Here is a 15,339-nt window from a genome sequence, read left to right on the forward strand (position 1 = left end):
TGCAGGCAGGAGGTCAACCCTGCAGGCAGGGAGGTCAACCCTGCAGCCAGCAAGTCAACCCTGCAGACAGGAGGTCAACCCTGCAGGCAGGAGGTCAACCCAGCAGGCAGGAGGTCAACCCAGCAGCCAGCAAGTCAACCCTGCAGACAGGAGGTCAACCCTGCAGTCAGTAAGTCAACCTGCACACAGCAAGTCAACCCTGCACACAGCAAGTCAACCCTGCAGACAGGAGGTCAACCCTGCTGGCAGGAGGTCAACCCTGCAGGCAGGAGGTCAACCCTGCAGGCCGGAAGTCAACCCTGCAGGCAGGAGGTCAACCCTGCAGGCCGGAAGTCAACCCTGCAGACAGCAAGTCAACCCTGCAGGCAGCAAGTCAACCCTGCAGACAGCAAGTCAACCCTGCAGGCAGCAAGTCGACCCTGCAGACAGCAAGTCAACCCTGCAGACAGCAAGTCAACCCTGCAGACAGCAAGTCAACCCTGCAGGCCGGAAGTCAACCCTGCAGACAGTAAGTCAACCCTGCAGACAGCAAGTCAACCCGGCAGACAGCAAGTCAACCCTGCAGGCCGGAAGTCAACCCTGCAGACAGTAAGTCAACCCTGCAGACAGCAAGTCAACCCGGCAGACAGCATCTTGGCACTTAGATTAAAACTAAATTAAATCAGCTAAATTACTAGAAAATGAAAGTTTTGTATCACAGTTTTCCATAACCTTTTTTCCAACACAAACACCTGTACTGTAAGGCGTCTTGCCATACCTGACACCTTCTTCCGTCACCCCTTTCTTCTCGAAGAACACGTTGTTAGTACTTGATCTAAAACAGATTGAAACACCTGTAAGTTGTAAGACATCCTGACTTACCTGACACCTTCTTCCGTCACCCCTTCCTTCTCGAAGAACACGTCGTGGTAGTACTTGATCTGAGACGACAGGCCGGCCAGGTTTAGCGTCTCCTGAGCCCCGATCAGAAATGCTCGGTGACCGACGCTGCCTACAAAATTTAATGTGGAACCAAATCAAACAGTAACTTTTAACCATTGGGAGTATCATAAATCTTTTTGTGAACGCTACAGTTTCTGAGTGCATTGATGTCACATTTGGAGGATAAAATTTCTATTATCTAAGTGCTGCTTAAGTCTTGTCTCAATAACTTTTTACACTTTTCATCGTTCATCCGTACGTTCAGTTTTCATTTCTGTTGCTGGTCAAATGAATAAGCAATTGATGTGTTATTTGGAGTCTAAATATTGTACCTCTTTAATCTGATTTTACTCTTAGAAAACACATTAAGAATAGATGATAGATTATAAATCAATAGCATTTCATTGATAGTAATGAGACTTTTGTCATTAAATAAATCAGAAGGGAATCCTACATTCCAGCCGTGGTCATGGCCACTCTATGTGTTGCAGTCAATTAGAATATTGTCATTGCTGATATTGTAATTGCTGAATGTCTTGCATAATTTAGGGTCATTTGTGCTTGCAGACTGCGTTAAAACTCTGCCCACGTCTTTCACAGTTTACATTTAAATTTACACAGTGACATATTTTCAAGTTGATGATGGCAATTGGATCTGGACCTGCTTGAGCCAGTAATTATTTGGTGGATTGGTGGATTTTGTGGCTTCCTTTCTGCAAGCATTTTTACCTTTTTGTGTAGAGGCAGACTCTGTGGCCCCACCCACAGGACCTGGCCACAACACAACACTGTGAGGACTTCGTAATCATCACTTATCCTGGCTTATATACAGCAGATTCTACACCTAAACTTGGCAGACATTCAGTTCCACATACAAACATGCGAGTATTGCTGTGTTTAGAGAGATTGGCATACTAGTACAGTCATGCAGGAAAGGGTGTCTGCTGAGTTTGACAGAAACCCATGACAGAAGGAGAGGGGAGGGGGGCTGCTAGTACTTACGGCTGCCTGCATCCACAGGAGGGCATGGTTAAGGTAAGAGAGACAGACTACATGTAGGGTTAAAGTCTACAAGAGAAAGGAAGGTATCCTATGCACGGACATGATCAAGCATATCACTCATCACACATGTCTGCAAGGAAGACAATGTTTAGTTTGTAGTAGTCCAGCCAGTTGTTTGCTTTAGTTTACTCCCGAAGGTCGCTACCCATCAACAGCCAACTTTGGGAGTGGATTTAAGCAAACAAGGTTGGACTACAGGCTTTAAGGAAGATAGTTTTAGTAACATATTGTATCTGCAAACATTACAGAAGCAATAGCAGCAAACATGCAAAATGTACATGTTTGTAAGGCCATAAGTTCATTTCCTAGAGAACTAGGATTACTTCAAGACACTTTAATGTCAGGTCACAGTCTCTGATAACTATTCATGTGTCCAACGCTGAGGTTTTACATGCAGCACACACCACTATTCTGTTCACACAGCCCTCAGTTTGTAAATGCTGCAAAATGTACACAAAATCAATACCCAGGAACACATACTTGGACAAATGGAGCCCTGCCAAATGGCATAATTGAACCATTTCTTGGTGTTAAGATTCTTGGACTCCAAGTTGGAGTACCCTGCATCTTAGGTCTGAGAGTTAAAAGCTCCTTTCTGTAATCCTCCCCGTGGCACACACACATCAATATCGAGCAATCTCTCTCTCAGGGGGAGTTTAATCTGATCACTTAGCAGGAATGACCCTGGGGTAAATGGTGGGTCATCACCAGAATACCAGCTATTGCAAACATGACCATTACATTTCAGGCTACTGTGGACGGAATACAATTGGTGTTAATAGGAGTAACACACAACCATATCATTTTCTTGGTACACACCTACAGGTATACAGCAGGGCTGTTGAGGAATATTGAGAACTGGCCAAGAATACATTTAGCTAATGCCACCATTTAGCTTTTAAACCTTAGGAATTTCTAAGGAGTAACACACAACCTTGTCGTCAAAGAATATAAGATACCCATTCACAGTACAAGCATTTGGATAGATTTTGGAAATATTTTCAAATTTTATCCAGCTGTTTGATCAGAAGTACAGCTGTAACTGTTACCTTACATAACATACAATCATTATTCATTTCTTTAAGCTTTCAGGTTCTTTGGATATTTCAAACTGAAAATTCTGCGTTCAATGATCTATGATTGTGACCTTGGTGCTGCTAAAGAAAGATAAACAGTCAATCAGTATTACTGAGGACTGTGGATCACAAATGCCATTGTTCTAACCCAACATGCCATTGTGGTCCGATCATTTGGATGTGACAAAGCAAAGTGTGCATTGAATACAATTCACCTGCACTTATGAATAATTAATAATCAGTTATAAGATTGCAGGACAACCCATGTATCAAAGTCACAACTAGTCTTGTACCAACTTAGATATCTAGAATAAAGGACATTTATTGATTTCCATAAATGATTGTTCCATGAAAACATCATATGAAATTGATTGAGTTCTTAATCAATGTTCTTACCATGACTACCCCCGTACTAGTACTAAATGCTAAATATTACAAGCCCTCATGGATAATATTAACAGCACTATCAAATTCTGAAACTCTGCGAGGAATACTGTAAATACATTTAAGTTTGCGGGGATTTAATTTCGCGGTAGCGGAAAAAGGACTTCTCGCGGTGGATTTAAGTTTGCGGTAACACCATAGACTGCTGTCTGATACCATGATAGAAAAATGTTTGCTGTGACCACTTCACCGCGAAAACCGCGAACATTAATCCACCGCGAAATTTCTGCATTTACAGTACATGTGAGCAACTGTCATGTTAATTTTCATTTCAATCTTATGAGAAGCCATCACAATCTGCGGAGCAGTTGGGATATTTGGGGGATAATTGAATTTAATGTCTCCTGTTATTGTTAATATGATAGGAAAAGAAGTTGATTCTTTAAAATAGTATTGATAACATTGCTAAAAGATACATCTGTATGTATATAAATTCATGCTGTGAACAATGCTCAATATACAAATGTAAACTTCAACATTTGTACAAATGTACATTCAACTGTCCATGCAGCAATAAAGTTCACTCATTCATACTCACATTCATACTATCTGATGAACAATCATATATAATAACAAACGAGGTCCGACCTGATGCTGGATTGGGCGCGATGGCGTTGAACATGACGGAGCCAAACGCGGGCAGCGGCGTGCCGAACAGCTGGCGGAACCCGTCCTCCGTAACGCAGGGGTCCTGCCCGGGCTTCTCTTCCGCCAGCCGGGCGAACAGAGCCTCCAGCCGCGGGTCAAACGACTCTGCCGAGGCCGCCGCTGCCACGGGCTCCCCGTGGCTCGCCTGGTTCCCCATGCTGGTCTGGGGGGAGGCAAGGAGAGACTGTGGTTATGGTGTTATCTCTCTGCGATACTGTGAGCTTCGTTCACTGAGACACTGCTGTGCTGTTTTTTCATAATCTCGGTATTGCGTATTGTGTAATGTAATTAGAAGACAACAAAATAAAGAAAACTTATGAAAATTCGCATATTCGTAGTTTATCTCTGAAATTCGTTGAGTAATTTTCTAACCTCACAGTACCTCACCAGTGCCCCAAGTGCACCACCTTTAGGATTGTTGTCTTCTTAAGGTCCTGAGTTCGAATCGCAGGCAGTCACCAATGTCAATGTCGCTTGAGAAAAGTAATTTATCAACACACATATTTCTTTTCTCAATGTGAAGTAAGTACCTTGTAGAACTCTAAGCGGTAAGCGAGGACCTTATCTTAAGAGCTTGCTCTTTAAGTTAACCCACCTTAAGCGAAATGAATAAGGACAACAACATGCAATAAATAATACCAACATTTATTAAACTTTGAGGAGACGAAAATGCATGTTATATGACTAAGGCAGGTATGGCAGTTGATCCATATATTATAAATGCTCCAACATATGGTAACACAATATCTTGCCAACGTAAGGAAAGAAAAACACAGGGTTGGAACCATAACCAAACAATTTAGGAAGCTTCGAAGATGCGACACTCTCGATCGCATAATTTACGTACCTCTTTCCTAGCACCAAATTAACCACTTCTACCGCAGTGACAGCTGTTAAACACGCACAACAGCGACTTCAGGCCTAGCAGAGCGAGCGGAGATGAGATTCAGCTGCACACACCGGTCTACAGCGTGACAAAACTACTAATACTGAGGCAAGATCATTTACAACGGCGAGATTTTATTGATCACGGCCGCCATTTTGGGTCATGACCTTCGGAGTCTGCCAATATGAAAAATAGGGAGGGAAACAGTTTTCTAACCATTATAAAGTGACACTAATTATCAATTACCATACTTAAGTAATCTACAAGATCCGTAAAAATCTCTATATATTATGTGTGTGTTTAAGTCTGTCTGTTAAAAAAGATGTCGATTATTCTATGAGAGTTTGAAAGAAATTTTGTAACCAAGAGCACCCCCATCTTTATGTAGTTAATAGTATATCCACGTTGGGCAGTGTTCTCGGCCAAGGTCCGAATCTGGTGATGTTTACATTCTTACGTGATGATTTACACGAGTGTTAGGTCATGACAACTGGCAGGCGTGAGTCATATGCTTTAGTCAAGGTGTTTGGACTATAAGAAATGGCATGTTGTTAGCTTGCATCGATAATATCTTGCGTCAAAACTAAAAATGACATCAGCTAATCACGAAGCCAAAATGACAAAACTCCATAAACTTTTAACGTAATGCATTACCAATGTTCTATGATGTTAGCGGTAGATATTGCAGCAAATTTCATGCCATGTCATTACTTTTCTTCTCTTTTTAATCGGGTTTTGGGATAAATGAACACCCTAAAAATGCATTTTATTGTTACATTTCATTTCATTTCATTACTGAGATTGCTATCATCATTATCCAGTGTTGGCATTTTCCCTTCATGTTTTGTAGGAATGTGAGTGTAAACTGAGACCAGCTGGTGGGGACCGTTCATAAACACAGGCTGAGGATATTGCTGCAGGGCTGGTTCTGGGGATCGTTCTCAAATGATGTCTGTGTGGGGCTGGAACTGAGGGAATCTTTCAAAAGAAAGCGTAAACAATTTCTTAACCATGGCAACAGCAGCAGAAAATATCCCAAAGGTATTAACACTTTGTGTGTGTGTGCATGTGTGTGTGTGTGCATGTATGTGTGTGTGTGTGTATGTGTGTGTGCATGCGCGTGCGCGCATGCGTGTGTGTGTGCATTTCTATGTGTGTTCATGCGGGCATGCATGCATGTGTACATGTGTGTAGATGTATGTGTATGTAATACTATGTGTTAATGTGTTCAGGTGCTATCTAAGCTGCAGTGGATGCGAGAGCAGCACATCTGGCCCAACGGCCTGCGGTATGTGTATCCGTCCATGTGTGTGTGTGTATGCGTGTGTGTGTGACTGTGTGTGTGTGTGTATGTATGTAAAAATATGTGTTGATGTGTCCAGGTGCTATCTAAGCTGCAGTGGATGCGGGAGCAGCACAGCTGGCCTAACAGCCTGCGGTACCTGTGTGTGTGTGCATAACGGCCTGCGGTATGTGTATGCGTGCATGTTTGTGTGTGTGTTCATGTGTGTGCGTGTACATCTGTGTGTATGTAATACTAACGTTATGTGTTAATGTGGTCAGGTGCTATCTAAGCTGCAGTGGATGCGAGAGCTAATCTCCAAGCAGATCCTACGGTAGCATAATATAGTATCAAAAGCTGGCAGAGGACTGAAGCCGGCTTAGGAGTGTGTTTTGCTACCGGGGATCTGCCTCCACTGAAACAGGGAGGAGCAGTTCTATTCAACAATGGTGTTGCTGCCCCTCCCTGTTGTCATGTGCTAATTATTTTACGAGTGACTTACACTGAGACAAAGTCTTTGACCAGCACATGTCCCAGTTGGAAGTTAGCACCAAACAGGAAGGAGGGCAATTAGCACCTACACTGCAAACACAGTTTGAATGGGAAACAATTGGATGTTAATAGCCTTTGTTCTAGCCGACTGGGGGCAGATTCTACATGGCAAATGTACACCTCTTGGCTGACTAACACTCCTTGGCCAGTTTGGTACTATCTTATGCCATTGTAGGATCTGCTTGGAGATTAGCGAGAGCAGCACATCTGGCCCAACGGCCTGCGGTACCTGTGTGTTGTGTGTGTGTGTGTGTGCATGCGTGTGTGCCTGCGTGCATGTAGATGTATGTGTTTGTAATACCATGTGTTTATGTTCCAGGTGCTATCCAAGCTCCAGTGGATGCGTGAGCAGCACATCTGGCCCAACGGCCTGCGGTACCTGTGTATGTGTGCATAACGGCCTGCGGTATGTGTATGCGTGCATGTTTGTGTGTGTGTTCATGTGTGTGTGTGTGTACATGTGTGTGTGTGTATGTGTGTAATACTATGTGTTTATGTGTTCAGGTGCTATCTAAGCTGCAGTGGATGCAGGAGCAGCACATCTGGCCCAACGGCCTGCGCTACCTGTGGACCGACGCCCACGGAGTCTGTCTCCTCGTTTCGCTCTACAAGGAACTCCAGGAGGAGAAGTACCTGAAGGTGGGCTCCACGACTTGGTGCGTCTTAAACTTTTAAAGATGACAGCTGACTTCTGTGTCTCCTTTGAGTGGGTTACCATGATTCCCCAAAATACAAAAAGCAGGATAGCCAAACATCTTCAGTGGTGTATACTAATATATAGGAGAATTCTTTTTACACAACCAGCAGGTACTTACATTGCAGGATCCTCATTGGTGCAATTCTTATCTCTTAAACTGTCGCAGTAAGGGGGTGAAGTCTGCTATCTCTGCTTGCCTCATTGCATATGTGTGTTCATGGCCTCTTACATACAGTAAACCTACACATGATATTCCCTTGTATTCCTTGTGTCTGTTTAACTTTCAGAATCCTGAAGTAGTCGTTTGGTCCCAAATTTGTACCGGTTATTTAGTAAGGCAGCAAGGATGAGGTTAAAGAGGAGTATTAAGAAATGCATGTATGTTGTATACTGATAATAAGCTCTTTCTTTTATATTTTCCTGATGCTTACTCTCTTCAACTTCCTGATAAAAGTAAACCACTGTTGATATCCCTGCAGGAAGCAGAGGCGTTAGTTGCGGATGTTTATCGTGTTCTGGGGCGGCCGCGTGGACTGCGGATCGGCGAGGAGCCCGACCGAGACGGACAGTACTTCCACTACTTAACAAAATGGATGTACGCTCTGCACCAGCTCGGCAAGGTACGGGTGGGATGGGCTGGTACTGTAGCTTCAATGTGCGGAATAAGCAGTGCCTGTCCTTAGTGCTGAATACAGGGCTCTAGCCAGCGTCCGTTTTTCCGTCAATTGACGGAAATTTGTTGCGTCTGACGGAAAAATTTTCAAACCAATCCGTCAACCTTGACGGACAAAAATCCTTGGTGGAAGCTTCAGGCGGCTTGGGGACGCCGTCCACGGCCGTAAAACCCAAACACTGTTTGTTTTGCTATTGTTATGATTGTTGACAATGTGTGTCGGTGCCCTTTCGCATACGATAATCTCATTAAAACCCGTTTTTCAAGGTCTCAGTTCAGTCCTTCTAATTAATTTTCGCGACGATTGGAATTGGCTGACGGAAAAAAGTTTCGAGCTGGCTAAAGCCCTGGCTGAATAAGTAGTGCCTGTCTCTAGTGCTGATTGACAGCTGATTGTCCAATGTTTTGAATAAACTGTGCCTGTCTATGGCGCTGATTATCGGGTGACTGTCCTTAGTGCTGAATAAGTATTGCCTGTCCGTAGTGCTGATTGACAGGTGACTGTCCAATGGGCTGAATAAGTAGTGCCTGTCCCTAGTGCTGATTGACAGGTGACTGTCCAATGTACAATAAACAGTGCCTGTCCTTACCTCAGCTGTTACTTGCATCTGTCCTTTCCAGGTGAAACCAGAGTACCATGAGCGAGCCGTGAAGTTAGCGAAGGACGTCCACCACGCCTTCTACGTGCCGGGGGTCGGGGTTCGCTGGAAGATGCTGGAGGATCTGTCCGGGCCCTACCCGGTAAGATCACTCACACTCACACACATTTATTCACTTACACTCACACTCACACACATTCACTTACTCACACTCACACACACACTCACACACACTCATTCACTTACTCACACTCACACACACACTCATTCACTTACTCACACTCACACACACTCACACACACACACACTCATTCACTCACTCACACTCACACACACTCATTCACTTACTCACACTCACACACACACACACTCACACACACTCACACTCAATCACTTACTCACACTCACACACACTCATTCACTTTCACACACACACACACACTCATTCACTTACTCACACTCACACACACACACTCATTCACTTACTCACACTCACACACACACACTCATTCACTTACTCACACTCACTCACACGCACACTCATTCACTTACTAGTACTCACACTCACACACACTCACCCTACCCGGTAAGATCACTCACACTCACTCATTCACCTACTCACACTCACTCATCCTGCCCGGTAAGATCACTCACACTCACACTCACTCATTCACTTACTCACACTCACACACACTCAGCCTACCCGGTAAGATCACTCACACACACTCATTCACTTACTTACACTCACACACACACACACACACACACACACACACACACACACACACACACACACCCTACCCGGTAAGTGAGTAATCTTACAGGGTAGAGTTAGTAACAGTTAAGTGTGTATGAGTGTGAGTGTAATTGTGAGTGATCTAACAGGGTAAGGCCAGGAAAAGTCACAGTTAATCTTTATTTTTAAAAATTCTCTTGTGTCCTGTCTCATTTTCTATATTCTAATAATCTGTACAGTCATATATGTCCTTGTGTTTCTTATCATTTAAGATCACTCACACTCACCCTACCCTTTATGATGGTGTCAGCTTTCTAAGGTCACAGTTTATCAAGCTTCTCTGTTGTCTTTTTTGTCCAGGGTTACGGCCTCGGAGGGGGGGTGGGTGGTTGTGGTGCTGTAGGACGTCAATAATGTATGGTGGGTTTGTTTCCATGTCCAGGGTTACAGCCTGGGTGGACTGGACTTGTGTATAATGAGTTTGTTTCCATGTCCAGGGTTACGGCCTTGGTGGGCTCGACTTCTACGACGGGTTTGTGACGTACCGGCTGCTGGACCCGGCGGCGCTGTCAGCCGAGATCGTCAACATGCAGCAGCTGGTCATGAAGAACTACAGGAGCTTCAGCTGCACTCAGGTGGGCGTCAGGGAGGGCTGTGATTGGTCAGGATTGCCATGGGGACATTGAGTTGCTAGGGAACACTATAATTAGTCAGAAGTTGGGGGTTGCCCTGGAGACAATAATTGCTAGGGAATGCTGTGGTTGATTGCAGATTGCTTTCATTGGTGACATTTGTAGGTTTTAGAGCTTGGTTCTTGGACTTAGAAGGATGAAGCACTTGTTATTGTTAGTCTTGCATGTGCTGCAATACAAGCACAATAAAATGGAGTGTCACAAGTGATGATGATCTCTGATTAAGGTAGAAGATAAGAATTTGCCATTCTTACTGGCTCTCTACTGTAAGAGGTATTTGCTAGCAGCCTGCCTAACTGAGTGAGTAGCCCCTGGAAGCAAGAGACTGTCATGCAGGTTAGTATTACACGTATCTCTCCCACCCCCAGGACCTGGGTCTCGGCGAGTGCTTGTGGATGTCTCACTTCTTCCCCGACGAAGAATGGGCCAAGACCTTGCGCCAAAGGTCAGAGGTCACATTGGACTCAATGTGGGTGCAGACGGGGGAGGGTCGCGGGTACTTCTGCCGACACCCCGTGGCGCGGAAAACCGTTTTTGGCTTCACCAACTTCGGGGTGTCGTACGGATTGCAGTCGGTCGGGCTGTGGCCAGACAGGGTCTCCCAGCTGCACGCGTTCTTCGACACGTACAAGTCCGAGGATGACTATGATACTAAGAGTATCACTCATGTCATGCACTGTAACAGTCTGTTTCCTGGAGTCATGATTACATGAGTTACTGACTGCTCTATGTTTATAAGGAAGTACTGTTACAGTACTACATTTAAGTTTATGGAGATTTAACCTTGCGATGGGGAGAAAATGGTGTGTTACTTTGCAGTCTGTTTGTTTGTTGTTGAAACAATGCTTTGGCCAGTCATAGGACAGAACAAGCATTTTTGCATTGAAGTTACCAGGAAAAATCTTAAGTTAAAACATTGATGATATTTGACATGTGTACCATTGAAAGCTGTCAAACTTAACTGGCCATGGATTGTTTAATAATTTTTTACTGACTGAACAGGCAGCAATATTGCTATATATAGGTGCTTCCAATTGTTTAAATGAATAATTTAGGATTTCAAGTTGCTGCTTTAACTAACTGTGATGGTATTGTTACTAATAAATACAGAAAGATAAAACATGTAGAAAGACGTACTTTCCTAAACTGGTCAGAAATTTCAGATGTCCATTTCTAAAACAAAGTTTCATTGATGGTGGTTATCTGTGTCTCTCCCTGCTGCACCGAAGGAGCGAGACGACCTTGAACTCCATGTGGGTGGAGAAGAGCGGCCTGTTTGCCAAGGACAAGGGTTACTTCTGCCGTGAACCCGGGCACCGAGGGGTCAAGTTTGCCTTCACCAACTTCGGCGTGTCTCTCGGACTCCAAGCTGCGGGAATCTGGCCGGAGAGGGTGGAGAAGCTTCACGGGTTCTTCGAGAGTTACAAGTCGAACGATGAGTATGATACGGACGCAATCACCCACGTTATGCACTGCAACAGCCTGTTTCCTGGGGTTCTGGGGAAGGAGTGATCAAGGAGTGTGCCGACATTCTTCAAACTTAAGACTGTTGATCTTCCCTTTTGGAATCTGAGTCAAAATACAGACACAGTGATGAACTTAGTCTAGTACTGTAACAACCTCCTCCCAGGGGTTCTAGGAAAGGAATGAACATTATGGCGTGATCAAGGAGAGTTCATCAGATATTGGCCATTCTTGAAACCAAGAACACTTGCTGTTTCCTTTTGGAACCTAAGTCAAAGTACAGACACAGGGATGAACTGCAACACCCTGATTCCTTAGGGGGTTTGGGGGGAAGTAATTATGAAGGAGCTCTAAAGAGTGTTGTAAACAATTTGCATGATTGTATAACTAACTACAAATAGCTGACTAGAGTGGGACTCTGCATGGGAAAAGTTGTACAAATGCGCTGGAACATTTTTGTCAACTTATTGTTATGTTGCAATACTGTGCTCCTTACAAAGGAAGACTTAGTTAGTGTGAATGCCTTTATGCAGGTAATTATTACTCTGTCCAAGTGTCATCCTTGGAATGTCTTTGCATTGTGTATCCATGCATGCTTGTATGTATGTATTTATTTTTATATCAGTCTGAGAATGACTATAACTATTGGTTTGGATCAACAAGACAAATACGGTTCATCCAGTAAACTTTATGTGAAAAATTTGCTTTCATAAGAAATAAAACTAATTCTTTACGAGATGAATACAACTTGTCTAATTCATGCGTATTTTCTAGTACGTAAAAAATCTGCTACTAACATTGTCTCTAGTAACATCAGATTCTGTAGTACCTTAAGTTTGTCTTTTTGCTAACTGTTCTTTATGTAGCTACAGCTGCTTTATTTTGTCACAGTAACTTTCTCTCTGGAGCTTAACTTTATAAAATGCTCACTTCTCTAGTTATCAACTTCAAGTTGATTGGAATGATATTTCTTAGAGACATAGATCTAATGTTTACACCATTTTCAGACATTTGCTATATCAATAGTTAACTATTGGCAAGCAGTGCCTTCTTTAACTTTCTCAAAGACAAGACATGAACAAGGCATTAATGTCTTAAAATGCATCTCTTCAAGGATAAGTGTGGCCTGAAACATCAGCTTATGCTGCCTGGGTTAAAGTTAAAGTTGCCCTGCCTGGGTATCTATATGTAAATCTCCATCGATTTCAAGGTTTGAGTACATTTTATTCTCCAACTACTTTTGGCTTGACATTCATTAGTATCCAAGTATCAAAGGTGAGCCAAAACATGTCAGAATGTGCTGCGACCGGTCATACAAGTACTGTGAAATCACATCAGCTAAGCCTAAAACAGTTTATTTCACATGAAAGACTGCCAGCCCTGCCATGTCCGCCCAGGGTTCTCCCCAGAGAGTGGAATAAGGGAGGCCCTCCAATATACTCTCAGCCAGCTCCACAGTATACTATACTATTTTTCAAATTTAGTGTGTTTCTTCCCTATTTTCTTTGTTAGTTTTGCTAACTTAAAGATAAATGACAATCCACAGATTTTTGTACCAAGTGGCATCATTTTTCCAGTCAGCATTGTCTGCAAAAACTTGTGAATGAGCAATGATCAAAACAATAGTAGTTTTGCCACTTCACAACAAAGGAATAACAACAGTATATTATACTTGTAGTATTTGACACCCTCTGTCATTGCAAAATGAACCCATTTTCATGAAAGTGCAGCGCGTTGGTGCGGGTTATTTTTGCCAGCCCCTCCACTATACTAAAAAATTCTGGGGAGAACCCTGCCGCCCCAGTATGTTGGGGTCCGTAGCCTGGTCAACGTTGTTTGTTTGTTTGTTTATTTCACATGAACGACTGCCACCCCTGCCACGTGCGCCCCAGGATGTTGGGGTCCGTCGCCTGGTCGATCAGGCAGGCCACCTGATCCTCCACACTTAGCCCCTCCGCAGGCTTCTGGGCGCGCACATCCTTCCCTCCGTCGCCCGCGGCAACATGGCAGAAAGACTTGAACCAGGGGAAGCTCTTGTGGCCCAGCTGGAGTTCAGCTCTGTGGAACGGTAGGGCAAACAAGTGTCAATTTCTTGGTAGGACTAACATGTTCAGGGAATGTAAATGATTGTATAGTTAGGTATCAAAGTAAACAATATTCAAATACAATTCAATCTCTACAACTACCGGTAGACTGTTCCCCGCGCCTGTCATGGGGACCCAACGATCATTGATCAGCTTTGTAAGGAGCCAAGAACTTTCAAACACCACTGTTCATACAATTCAATCTCTACAACTAGAAAAAAAAGGAAATTCAGCTTCTGGTCATTTCAAATTGAGAAGGATCAAGTTCAGGATCAAAGGACTGGCAAAAAAGTTTCAGTCTAAAAGCATCGTTGAATCCATAGTTTATATTGAATATTTCCCAAAACTTTAAATCCGCTCACTTGGTGATGTGTGTCGGGTTGACCCCCTGTAGCTTCTTGGCAGCAAACTTGATCTTCTCCCTCGGGTACCAGCTGATGTCGTCAAGGTCGTCATCCTCCCCAACCATGCCCTTGTCCATCTGCTTGGCAGCAAAGTTCTAAAAGAAGACACGTGATGGATTACTGTTAAGAGGAATAAACCCTCAGGGGTACGATTTCTAAACTATGAAATAGTTGAAAGGTTACCTTCCAGTCCAGATGGGGCTCCTTGATGAAGACGTCCATGGTGTTGAGGAGGATGTTGGGTCAGAGGTTAGGGGTAAAGGTGAAAGGTTACCTTCCAGTCCAGATGTGGCTCCTTGATGAAGACGTCCATGGTGTTAAGGATGATGTTAGGTCGAAGATTAGGGGTAAAGGTAAAAGGTGAAAGGTTACCTTCCAGTCCAGATGCGGCTCCTTGATGAAGACGTCCATGGTGTTGAGAAGGATGTTGGGGGTAAGAATAGGGGTAAAGGTTAAAGGTGAAAAGTTACCTTCCAGTCCAGATGCGGCTCCTTGATGAAGACGTCCATGGTGTTGAGGAGGATGTTGGGGGTAAGAATAGGGGTAAAGGTTAAAGGTGAAAAGTTACCTTCCAGTCCAGATGCGGCTCCTTGATGAAGACGTCCATGGTGTTGAGAAGGATGTTGGGGGTAAGAATAGGGGTAAAGGTTAAAGGTGAAAAGTTACCTTCCAGTCCAGATGCGGCTCCTTGATGAAGACGTCCATGGTGTTGAGAAGGATGTTGGGGGTAAGAATAGGGGTAAAGGTTAAAGGTGAAAAGTTACCTTCCAGTCCAGATGCGGCTCCTTGATGAAGACGTCCATGGTGTTGAGGAGGATGTTGGGGGTAAGAATAGGGGTAAAGGTTAAAGGTGAAAAGTTACCTTCCAGTCCAGATGCGGCTCCTTGATGAAGACGTCCATGGTGTGGAGAAGGATGTTGGGGGTAAGAATAGGGGTAAAGGTTAAAGGTGAAAAGTTACCTTCCAGTCCAGATGGGGCTCCTTGATGAAGACGTCCATGGTGTTGAGAAGGATGTTGGGGGTAAGAATAGGGGTAAAGGTTAAAGGTGAAAAGTTACCTTCCAGTCCAGATGCGGCTCCTTGATGAAGACGTCCATGGTGTTGAGAAGGATGTGGGGG

The 15,339-nt window shown here is 43.9% G+C and overlaps 4 protein-coding genes and 1 long non-coding RNA gene across 6 annotated transcripts in view; 3 read left to right on the forward strand and 2 right to left on the reverse strand.

Moving 5' to 3' along the window:
- Positions 1-5,200, reverse strand: part of LOC118428662 — an 11,091-nt gene extending 5,891 nt beyond the window's left edge. Inside the window, exons 1-3 of the mRNA XM_035838773.1 lie at positions 4,999-5,200; positions 4,092-4,314; positions 862-991 (exon numbers count right to left, since the gene is read on the reverse strand). Of these exons, the coding sequence (XP_035694666.1) occupies positions 862-991; positions 4,092-4,308 (347 nt within the window). The 5' untranslated portion in view covers positions 4,309-4,314; positions 4,999-5,200. The remainder of the gene's footprint in view (positions 1-861; positions 992-4,091; positions 4,315-4,998) is intronic.
- Positions 5,201-5,391: 191 nt separating this feature from the next.
- LOC118429519 lies at positions 5,392-7,511 on the forward strand. 2 transcript variants are annotated; one of them, XR_004832736.1, is made up of 3 exons: positions 5,392-5,464; positions 5,888-6,078; positions 7,376-7,511. It is a non-coding gene; the product is annotated as an uncharacterized LOC118429519 (long non-coding RNA). The 2 variants fall into 2 exon arrangements; XR_004832735.1 differs by lacking the exon at positions 7,376-7,511 and adding an exon at positions 6,270-6,333.
- A 37-nt stretch (positions 7,512-7,548) lies between these two features.
- Positions 7,549-10,262, forward strand: LOC118428663. Its single transcript, XM_035838774.1, has 4 exons — positions 7,549-7,577; positions 8,023-8,188; positions 8,863-8,982; positions 10,074-10,262. The coding sequence occupies exons 1-4, from the start codon at positions 7,549-7,551 to the stop codon at positions 10,260-10,262; spliced, it is 504 nt and encodes a 167-aa protein (XP_035694667.1).
- A 377-nt stretch (positions 10,263-10,639) lies between these two features.
- On the forward strand, positions 10,640-12,172 carry LOC118428422. The gene is made up of 2 exons (XM_035838473.1): positions 10,640-10,713; positions 11,498-12,172. The coding sequence occupies exons 1-2, from the start codon at positions 10,664-10,666 to the stop codon at positions 11,778-11,780; spliced, it is 333 nt and encodes a 110-aa protein (XP_035694366.1). The 5' UTR covers positions 10,640-10,663; the 3' UTR covers positions 11,781-12,172.
- Positions 12,173-12,908: 736 nt separating this feature from the next.
- Positions 12,909-15,339, reverse strand: part of LOC118428664 (DNA-dependent protein kinase catalytic subunit-like) — an 86,731-nt gene continuing 84,300 nt past the window's right edge. Inside the window, 4 exon segments of the mRNA XM_035838775.1 lie at positions 12,909-13,127; positions 13,534-13,790; positions 14,179-14,315; positions 14,404-14,515. Coding sequence (XP_035694668.1) covers positions 13,586-13,790; positions 14,179-14,315; positions 14,404-14,515 — 454 coding nt within the window. The 3' untranslated portion in view covers positions 12,909-13,127; positions 13,534-13,585.

The sequence above is a fragment of the Branchiostoma floridae genome, chromosome 13 (genome assembly GCF_000003815.2).
Source record: "Branchiostoma floridae strain S238N-H82 chromosome 13, Bfl_VNyyK, whole genome shotgun sequence".
In the NCBI taxonomy this organism is placed as follows: Eukaryota; Metazoa; Chordata; class Leptocardii; order Amphioxiformes; family Branchiostomatidae; genus Branchiostoma; species Branchiostoma floridae.

What these genes read in the sequence shown, in the direction of transcription:
- LOC118428663 (XM_035838774.1), top strand. Translation starts at nt 7,549, where the DNA reads ATGACAGCTGACTTCTGTGTCTCCTTTGA. An exon ending in GACTTCTGTGTCTCCTTTGA is followed by an intron (nt 7,578 to 8,022) that starts GTGGGTTACCAT and finishes TCCTGATAAAAG; the next exon opens with TAAACCACTGTTGATATCCC. An exon ending in ATCTGTCCGGGCCCTACCCG is followed by an intron (nt 8,983 to 10,073) that starts GTAAGATCACTC and finishes TTCCATGTCCAG; the next exon opens with GGTTACGGCCTTGGTGGGCT.
- LOC118428422 (XM_035838473.1), top strand. Translation starts at nt 10,664, where the DNA reads ATGTCTCACTTCTTCCCCGACGAAGAATGGGCCAAGACCTTGCGCCAA. An exon ending in GCCAAGACCTTGCGCCAAAG is followed by an intron (nt 10,714 to 11,497) that starts GTCAGAGGTCAC and finishes GCTGCACCGAAG; the next exon opens with GAGCGAGACGACCTTGAACT.